Source organism: Callospermophilus lateralis, chromosome 4, assembly GCF_048772815.1.
Source record: "Callospermophilus lateralis isolate mCalLat2 chromosome 4, mCalLat2.hap1, whole genome shotgun sequence".
NCBI classification, from domain to species: domain Eukaryota; kingdom Metazoa; phylum Chordata; class Mammalia; order Rodentia; family Sciuridae; genus Callospermophilus; species Callospermophilus lateralis.
Window position 1 is genome coordinate 36,262,221 of NC_135308.1, and position 10,650 is coordinate 36,272,870.

The 10,650-nt window shown below is 36.8% G+C and overlaps 1 protein-coding gene across 3 annotated transcripts in view; it reads left to right on the top strand.

The window, feature by feature from the left end:
* Fam149a (family with sequence similarity 149 member A) overlaps positions 1-10,650 on the top strand; it is a 54,085-nt gene that overhangs the window by 25,208 nt on the left and 18,227 nt on the right. Inside the window, exons 2-4 of one of the 3 annotated variants that reach the window (XM_076853735.1) lie at positions 4,532-4,642; positions 4,835-4,973; positions 9,268-9,410. In XM_076853735.1, coding sequence (XP_076709850.1) covers positions 4,532-4,642; positions 4,835-4,973; positions 9,268-9,410 — 393 coding nt within the window. Of the gene's footprint in view, positions 1-4,531; positions 4,643-4,831; positions 4,974-9,267; positions 9,411-10,650 lie in introns of all 3 variants that reach the window. The other 2 variants (XM_076853736.1, XM_076853737.1) reach the window with 2 other exon arrangements.

Consider the following 10,650-nt stretch of genomic DNA (forward strand, 5'->3'; position numbering starts at 1 on the left):
ATGGACTAGCAGTTCAATGCTTGGTTAGCACCTAGAGAAACCTAATGGCCAAAACAGAACACAAAAGAGGAAAGGCATATTATGAGTTCTGTTTTGAATTCACGATGTTAGTAATTTGTGGTTCCTGGAGAGATATCTGCATGTTAGTATCCTGCATCCTTGTCCCAACTGCTTTCCTGTCTTCTTGGTGATCTTTGGCAGTCCTTGAGTTGTGGGCTCAAATAAATTCCTCAAATAACATCCAGTTTCTTCCGCAATTTGTGGTCAAAATTTGTAGGTTATCACCCTCAACCCTGGAGTTCAAGAATTTGCACAGAAAGACATGAGGAGGGGAAGAGGAAGAAAAGGTTGCAGAAATGGAGTGGAATTAGTGTTTGAAAGTATCCATTTGATAGAAACCACTGTGCTCACTGCAGAGCTTCCCATTCCTGCCCTGCTTCCTCCACACCTCAGACCCTCAGCTACTTTCATGTGAGCAGGACTGATGGTTTTAGAAAGGATTTGCTGTCACATGCAGTGAGACATTAACATGTCCATTTTGAAATCAATTTTCTTCTTAGTTTGAAAAGACTCTCCACACACACACACACACACACACACACACACAAGAATGAATTTTATAGAGGAAGAAATTATTCTTCATTGAAAACAAAACAAACTAGGCATGCTTCCAGTAAGTGAATTTTTGCTTCCAGGTTGCACAAAAGGCAGATGTGCTATGAGCAAGAAGAATGGTGATAAAGAAGACTAATGGAGCAGAGGCTTCATTTAGTCATGAAAGTCATTTGGGAGGTGGATAGAAGCTATTCAGAGAAGAGCTGTGACTTTCTATCCTCTCTAGAAAACTTTAAAATTCTCTAGAAATGTCCTAAATTTGGAGAATGGTTTTTTTATTTTTTGTTTTTTTAATGTCTGGTCCCAACATGATCTTTTGTGGTAAGTAAGAACATTCAGAGTAATTATAGAGTAAAAGGTGTTCTGTGTTTGAGTGACTCATTGAATCTTTGCTTATTGATTCTTTCAATAAACGTAGAAAGTATTTAAACATAGAAAGTGTTTCTTGTGTGACAAGCATTATTTAAGATGCTACAGACAAAAAGATTAATAATGTGTCAAATTCACAATTTTAAAATTCCCAAAGAGATCTATTTAATACAGAACGCTAAGGAAGGTACAAGGAAATAAAAAGAACTATTATAGATACATATTAGTGTAGCAAAGAATATGGTATCAATAGGCCTAAGTGCTATCCACAGTTTCAGATAACCACAAGGAGTCTCGGCCCTTTATCCTAGAATGAGGGAAGAACTTCTGTATTATTTTATAGATGTGGATAATGTCCAGGAGAAGGCAAGTGTCTTGCTCAAAGTATCAGGAGAGAACAAATTCTAATCCATTGTTATAAAGATATCATGAAGGAACAATATTTTAGTTAATTCACTGGATTTTAAAATTATTTCTCAGTAACATATTAGCTCATTTATTAATGCATACTTCTTAAAGTTCAAAACACCTCTATTTGATGTATGTTGTTTAGTTGATTTTTGGTCAACTATTTTGTAAGTTTTTAAGTTTAACTAAAAAGGTTATTGAGTCACAATGTAAATGATAAAATGGTTTAAAAACAACTAAACAGAGCTAAAGGAAAAGCAGTTCATTAAAGCATGAAAATTATATTTTTTCTCTGGTACCCATATTTTAACATCTTTTTTTTTTTTTTTTTTGGTACTAGGCATTGAACTCAGGGGCACTTGACAACTGAGCCACATGCTCAGCCCTATTTTGTATTTTATTTAGAGACAGAGTCTCACTGAGTTGCTTAGCACCTCGCTGAGTTGCTGGCTTTGAACTCACGATCCTCCTGTCTATGCCTCCTGAGCCCCTGGGATTACAGACATGGCCATCTATTTTCTTATTGTACTTACAATATATAAGTAGTAGGGAGAAAGGAAAAAAAAATAATATAATTCTGTTCTTTTCTATAAAACACATTTATGAAAGGCAGGGGTTCTTGCTAATCTCTATAGTTTTAATGTACTTTTATAATTCCCTTTTGTGTAGATTATGATAGATACATAAGTAAGTGTAATATTTATTCCAAGTATATTAAAATAAAAATGTTGAAAATTCAGTATAATTTTATTTATTTATTTATTTATTTATTTATTTATTGGGGCCAGAGATCAAACCTAGAGCCTTGTGCATGCTAGACCCCTGAATTACCTCCAGCCCACAAATTAGGTACCATTTAAATTGAAAGCAAAAACAAAATTTTAAAAAAGTACATATATGCAATGGAGGTAGAAGAGGTTGAGTGTTGCGAGCCATCCATAGGCTGTGTGTGTGAGCTATGCGCATTGGAGCTATGTGAGGGGACAGGTCTGGCATTGCACACTGAATGAGCTGTGTAACACAAGTGCGCCTTTCCTCTTGCTCTGCCTGTGATCCCACCCAGCACCTGAGATGGTTGTGACTTGCTACAAAGTCCTTCTCACAGTCTTTACAACTATAGAGTTTATCTCTTGTATGAATTCTTTGATGGATGGTCAAATCTGATTTCTGACTTCCACTGAAACCCCTTCCCACAATCACTGCACTCAAAAGGTTCAACTCCTATGTGCATCCTGCAGTGCACCCTGAGCTCTGCCAAGATGTCAATCAATCTGCTGACCACAAGACATCACAAAACAATACTCCACCTTTGAAACATTATCCCCTGCTTTATTTGGTGAAGAAAATTCCAGCAAAGTTCCTTTGTGTGTGTCCCCCCCCCAAAAAATAAAGGGATTCCAGGTGGCACACTCTCTTTCTGTGCTCTCCAGCATGGAAGCTGAGCCTTAAGGACACAGAGCTGTCCTAACCTGGATCTGAGAAACTCATGTGCATGTGTTGCATGAGTTCTTTGCCATTTTCTTATCTTAATGTTGTAGCCCACTTTCTTGATACCAGATCATCTCGTCAGCATGGGCAACTGGTGAGACTTGGAGGCCCCACTGATATTAAAGTAATTGGTGAAATGTATATTGTTAAGTTCAGCCCCCTCTCATAGGAAAAGCGCACTTATTGTGGATTTTTGTGAATTCTTATTGTGGATTTTTTTGAATTTTGAAATATTAAGGTGAGAATTTTTTTAGGTTTATGTACTGGGATTGATGTTTAGAGAGTAAAAGGGGAGAGGAAAGGTTTTTTTTTCCCTAATACCAGGAAGTTAATAGGAGGAATTTTCTACTTCGAGAGAAACCAATTTTATTTTTCTACTGTTTTTGGAATACATCCCCAGTAACAAAAGATTTCTTTTCAGGCAGAATCTGGTTTTACAAACTTCAGCATCTCAGCTCTGAGCCTGACTTATTTTCTAAGTTAAATAACCTGATTTTTATCCCTTGACAGGTCTCTTTAGGAATCCTCTTTCTTTTCTCTATGGTTGTGTTACTGAAGAAGAATTATGAAAATAATGTTGATGAGAGATGTTATGCATACACTTGTTTATATTTTACTTTTATTTTTGGAGATTATGAGGATGGATTGATCATCCCAAGAATAAAGAAGCTGGAAATCTGAGATGTTTTACTTACAATGCTCTCATGATGACCAAAGATCCTTATTCTTTTGATTTCTAACTGTGTAAATACAAGAAATGAATAAATATATGCACAATAAAAAAAAGTACATATTGAGTGGTGTTTTTGTTGAAAATATTGAAAGTGGAAGTTATTCTCCTAATTTATTATCACATCTTAAGTTAATGTACATTTTATTCGTATGAGAGGATATGATATCTACTTTAAGAATAAAAGTAGTTTACTATTAAACATCAGGAAGACATTTTGACTAGAGGTAAGTAAATGTTTTAAGAGGTTCATTGAAAGGACATTTTAATGATTAACACAAACTGTGCTACAGTTAGGTTTAACAGCTTTTTTGAAATTTAGATTTTCTTTTGTTACAGTTCTCCATTAAATTTTAATATTTTCAAACTCTGCAAAACTCAGAAATACACCAAGAAACAATGCTAAAGTAAAATAGGTTAGATGTTTATGTGGCTTCTAGTGATTCAAAAGAATCTGATCTATTTCAGAATATATGGGATTCATGATATTTACTGGAGTCCCAGTTGGGGTTTTCAAGGATAAGGGAACCTGGTCAAGGGGCAACCTGAAATCCAGTCCATGTTTTACCTCTTGCAAAGTCTTATGCCTTGGAGTAAAGCCATGTCTACAATATTGACCTGTTTGAGGTAACTTACTTCTCTGGCTACGTCTCCAAAAGTTGTTATTATTATTTCACTTCACATAAAGATGCATGCCAATTATTGGCCACCTTGATTCTAAGAAACATTAAAAAGACAAGGTCCTAGGCTTTAGTTTCTTAAGGGGGTGTGTTACATGTACAAACACACCTGTGTTTAGGGGACACAGAAGGAGAAGAGGAGCAACCTTATACAAAAGGAATTTTACAAGTTTTAACAAATATTATTTAATGAATATATTATGACATTAGTGGGGCTTTTCATGCTTCTTTTGTTTTTCAGAAGAGGACTTTCAGAAGGTTCTAGAAAGCACAGTGTTGCTGTGAAAAACAAAGATCCTTTACCAACACATTTTACAAGAAATGTTCAGAAAGCCATTGATAAATATACCTGGTAAGAATTCACCTGTTAAATGCTGCTGATTACAAAAATAAAAAAAAAAAAATCCAATAACAAATCAGTGATTGGCCATCATGAACCTTTTAAATTAAAATGCAGTTTTATTTTTAACCTAATGCAAAAATATTTTGAAATTAGTGCACTCTGTGTAAATGTTATGTCTGTTGCTTATGTTCATTCCAGTAGTGAATCTCCATCATCGTTTTCATTTAGTGGAAGCTGCACACCCACGAGAGCCCGAGATTCATGGTCAAGGTCTTCAACACAGAGTTCTACCACTGGCTTGTCTACAGAGAGGAGCTCAGTTTATTCCTGGAGAGATGATGTATGTCTTGGAATTTTTTTGATGATACCACGATTATAAATTATGTGAAGAATTGCTTTCTTAGTTCAAAACAAAAATCTTTTTACCATTTACAGAAGCACTACCAATTATATCCATCTATATGCATACATACGTATATATAAAAGTATTTACAGGTTACCGTGTAAAAATTTTTAAGTACCAAAATATAGGAAAAAAATTGCTCGTAATTTTATAGCCCTGAGTCTTAGCTATTGATAATTTTATTTTTCCCACTCTCTCACCCTCTTCCCATTATGTTATGTATGACTCCTTGTACAGTATCTATGGCAACTAGGAACTCAAATAAGAGAAGAATTTTGGAAAAATAAAAATTGTGAAGTGTCTCCATGATTAGGGGATTTCTCCACAAAATTCTAATCCAGATGTTTTACTTTCATCTTCTAACCCTAAAGGGAGTCATTCATTTTAACCCTTCTTGGTTCTTTGTGAGAGTGGGACTCTTAGTTAGGTGAGCTTTAGCTACAGCTACAGCTTTGCTAAGGACTTTGTAGGCTCCACAGTCTCCTTCCTCCTTATCCCTGCAGCGTCCCGGGACATAGCTCTGTAACACCCATGTGATTAAGGCAGAGCCTCTGGATGGCACCTGTGTGTTCTGTTTCTATCTCCTTGTTTTCTCTCTCTCTCTCTCTCTCTCTCTCTCTCTCTCTCTCTCTCTGTGTGTGTGTGTTTGTTTGTTTGTTTTATTTTCTTTAAGAACCCTTCTCCACTCCTCATGGTGCATCTGAATCTACTTACTCATGTAGTTAGACAGCAGTAAGCCTCAAAGAGGTGGACAGTCACAGGGCATGGGAAGAATCTGGAAGGGAGTCAGCTCATCACTCAGAGGACTTTTTCTGATGTGACTACCTCACTTAAGATTACCTTTTCAGCATCTGCCTGCCCATGCACTGCAAACCCTCTCACACCCTTTTTCCTTGTGGGCATATCCCTGAAAAGACTGAGAGCCATTAATTCATCATGTCCCAATTCTGGAATCCATTTATTTATTTATGACAGTGGAATGCATTACAATTCTTATTACACATATAGAGCACAATTTTTCATATCTCTGGTTGTATATACAGTATATTCATACCAATTCGTGTCTTCATACTTGTACTTTGGATAGTAATGATCATCATATTCCACCATCATTAATTACCCCATGCCCTCTCCTTTCTTGTTCCCTCCCGCCTCCCCTGACCACATCTATATTCCTCCCACGCTCCCTCTCCCTATCCCACTATGAATCAGCCTCCTTATATCAAAGAAATCATTCAGCATTTTTTTGGGGGGGGGGATTGGCTAACTTCACTTAGCATTATCTTCTCTAACTCCATCCATTTACCTGCAAATGCCATGATTTTATTCTCTTTTATTGCTGAGTAATGTTCCATTGTGTATATATGCCACATTTTTTTATCTATTCATCTTTTGAAGGGCATCTAGGTTGGTTCCACAGTTTATCTCTTGTGAATTGTGCTGCTATAAATATTGATATGGCTGTGTCCCTGTAGTATGCTGTTTTTTTTTAATATTTATTTTTTGTAGTTGTAGTTGACACAATACCTTTATTTTTATGTGGTGCTGAGACCCAGGGCCTTGCACGTGCAAGGCAAGCACTCTACCACTGAACCACAACCCCAGCATAGTAGTATGCTGTTTTTAAGTCCTTTGGGTGTAGACCAAGGAGAGGGATAGCTGGGTCAAATGGTGGTTCCATTCCCAGTTTACCAAGGAATCTCCATACTGCTTTCCATATTGGCTACACAAATTTGCAGTCCCACCAGCAGTGTATAAGTGTACCTTTTTTCCCATATCGTCACCAACACTTATTGTATACATAATAGCTGCCATTCTGACTAGAATGATATGAAATCTTAGAGTGGTTTTGATTTGCAGTTCTCTATTTGCTAGTGCTGATGAACATTTTTTTATGCATTTGTTGCCTGATTATACATCATCTTCTGATAAGTGTCTGTTCAGATCCTTGATTGGGTTATTTGGTTTTTTGGTGTTTAGCTTTTTGAGTTCTTTATATACCCTAGAGATTAGTGCTCTATCTTATGTGTGAGGGGTAACAAAACTACAGTTATCTTATATTAGACAAAAGTGCCAAGAGCAAGGCATTGGAGAAAAGATAGCCTCTTCAACAAATGGTGCTGGGAAAACTAGAAATCCATATGCAACAAAATGAAATTAAACCCCTATCTCTCACCATGCACAAAATGCAACTCAAAGTGGATCAAGGACTTAGGAATATAACCAGAGACCTTGTGTCTAATAGAAGAAAAAATAGGCCCTAATCTCCATTGTGTGGGACTAGGCCCCAACTTCCTTTATAAGACTCCTGTGGTGCAAGAATTAAAATCAAGAATCAATAAATGGGATGGACTCAAACTAAAAAGTTTCTTCTCACCAGAAGAAACAATCAGTGAGGTGAATAGAGAGCCTACATCTTGGGAGCAAATCTTTACCCCTCACACATCAGATAGAGCACTGGGATTCTTTCAGTACAAATTTTCAGGAAATTATCCAGGGAAAGTCTTATGACTTCTATTTATAGAATTTAAAGTATTCTAGCTGGGTGAGGTAGCTCACATCTGTAATCCCAGCATCAGAAGGCCGAGGCAGAAGGATCATGGGTGGCTGAGGCAGAAGGATCATGAGTTCAAAGCCAGCTTTAGCAACTTAGCCAGGTGCTAAGTAACTCAGTGAGAACCTGTCTCTAAATTTAAAAATAAAATACATGGGCTGGGGCTGGGGATGTGTCTCAAGCGGTAACGCGAGTGCCTAGCATGCGCGGGGGCGCTGGGTTCTATCTTCAGCACCACATAAAATAAAATAAAAGATGTTGTGTCCACCGAAAACTGAAAAAAGAAAACATTTTAAAAATTTCCTCTCTCTTCTCTCTCTCTCTCTCTCTTTAAAAAAAAAAAAAAAATATATATATATATATATATATATATATATATATATATATATATGGGCTGGGGATGTGGCTCTTTGGTTAAGCACCCCTGTGTTCAATCTCTGGTACCAAACAACAAACAAACAAACAAACAAACAAAACCTATACATCTTACAATTACTTTTCATTTCCTTTTAAAAATTTTAGTTAGTTTTTTTTTATAGAAAATATTTGCAAAAGCAACAAAATGCAAAAAAGAGAGAAACAAAAGTGAGCCTTCTCCCATGCCCCAGCCACCCAGTCCCCTCCTAGGAAACAAATTATTATTAGTTTTTCTCTTATTTTCACTTTAAAAGCAATAATTTGGTTCCCCTATGATCTGGGAATATAGTTTGTTTTCAATTTGAGAGAATCAGATTTAACACATAAATCAAGATGGCTATTTTGTGTCAAGTGTGTCTAGCTGAATGTGCATTTTATTGCTTTCAATTGCAGATTAGATTTCAGATTCACATACTGCTTTCCATATTGAAGAATTGCTTTCTTAGGTTCAAAAAACATATTTTTACCATTTATAAAAGCATTCCAATTATATCCATCTATATACACAAGCCTGTGCAGGGTTGTTTCTCCCAATCACAGTAATGTTTATGTTAGTAATATAATGTTCCACTTCTTGGCTGATAGGACTGTTAGCTTCCAACAGAGACCATCTAGGGTTGCTGAGAGGCTTTATCAAGTACAGTTCACTACAGCTGAAACTGTTCAAACCATCAGGAAAAATTAATATGCTGATCTCATCCTAATAACCACACCTCTTAGGACAACTAGGATTTTTTTCTACTTCATTGATGAAAAGAAGGTTAACGACTCTTTCTTCAAAAGTAATTTCTTTTTCCCAGGTATAATTAGAAGAAAAAAATAGCCTATACTTTGCAGGTGTGCTTAAGCACAACAGGCTCAACTATGTGAGGGATCTAGGTCTGTGACATGTGTGTTTGTGTATGTGTGTGCACATGTGCATGCAGATATCAGTATGGGGGGGTCTGTGCATCCATCTGATGTCTTTGTTCATATGTGTACCTGTGCCTCTGTGTCTATGTAAAATTTCAAATAAGGCTCAAATGTCATGAAAGAAATGATCTCTTTCATAGTTAAGAAATCTGAGGCTCGAAATGAGATGCAATTAATTCATTAGAAAAGTCAGAGTTGGAGCACTGACTACAAAGACCACATTTTTTTTTAACCTTATTATACTTCCTGCTATATCATAGATTTGAAAATGCTTTAAATATCATTGATTGTGAAAGCTATGTTTCTATGGCTCTTAGGGTTCTAGCTCAATGCGCATTTCTGTTTCAGGAGTTTGACAAAGCCAATGCACAGAAAGTGCAGCAGTTGTTTTGGGAGGTGGAGGAAATGCTATTTGAGGGGAAAGTAAGCCCTCAGACCCAGAATCTAGTGGATGAATGTGGTGAATGGGCAAGAAGATCCCTCCACCTGAGGTAGGCATATCCTCCATAGAAATTCTCTGGAATATGTTTCCGAACTAACCACTTCTGATCTGGGTCTGTACAATGAATACATTTTGTTGGAAGCCATATATAAATTATGGGTTTGTTTGAGCCAACGTAAGGCAGCTGCTTTTCTGGGAACTCCTGGGTGAAATTCCCCAGTTTGAGAAAGCCCAGATCATGCTGTTTCCCTCTCTTAGCTCACAGCTTTAATATCAACCCCTCTCACACTGAAACCTATCCCTGCTTTTGATGTACTCCCCTTAAATAAAGAATTGGAGCCTTTTTCAGTCAAGTTCCTATCAGGACTGGAAGACCTGTCAGGCGCCAATCTCTGGCTTTGTCTTTATTTCTTACCGATTATTTCAGACTGTTTATCTTCCCAGTGGCTCACCCCTCCTAGCAGGAACCTACTCTGCTGGGGTGCTGGTCACCTTGAAAGCACTTGCTCAATCAAAATACTTATCCAAAAGCACAGTCTTTTACTGATAGGTGCATCTTTTGCCATGGTGCCTGAGGAGATACTGAGACCTGACAGTATTCAGGTACTTCTTAATTTGTGAGAAGTAAATGAAGCTCATTCAGAGAAAGGTACTATATATGCAACATGTGCAAGAATATTAGATGTGATCTTTGACCTTCAAATTTACCCTTTATGAGCAGCAGGTGGTCGTCAGCACTGAGAATAACCAGAGGGGCTCGTGTGGGCAGAGTATTTACAGAATGACTGGATAGATGAACCTTTCTATGTTGTCATTGTTCCTGATATAAAGAGGGTCATTTATTATTTTTTTAAATACCAAAGGTAGAGAATATGGATTGGGTCTGATGGGAAACTTTGCTTCCTGTCATTCAGCCAACCTACTTAGGGGAAAGTCCATCTCAGTTATCCCAAGTTCCTCCACATTATATCTAGGAAGAATGAATGAGAACATTCAAATAAGTGCTCATGAATTTTCTAGTTAGCTTGACTAGGAAACTTTAGGAAAAAAACCCTAAGCAATATATTTTTTCTTTTTTTTTTTTTCAATCCTTCCCGAATCCCTACCTTAAAATATATAATGTGTCCATTAGATGTTAATTATACATGTGTGCTTTTTTGGGAGTGGCTTACTTTCCAAAAAATTAGGAGCTCCAACTTGATTCTCTTACTGCTCTTTTACATTGTTAAGATAAAAATGAAGGAGGGAAGATGGAAAAAGAAAACACTGCTAGGTGTATAAGCTTAGTG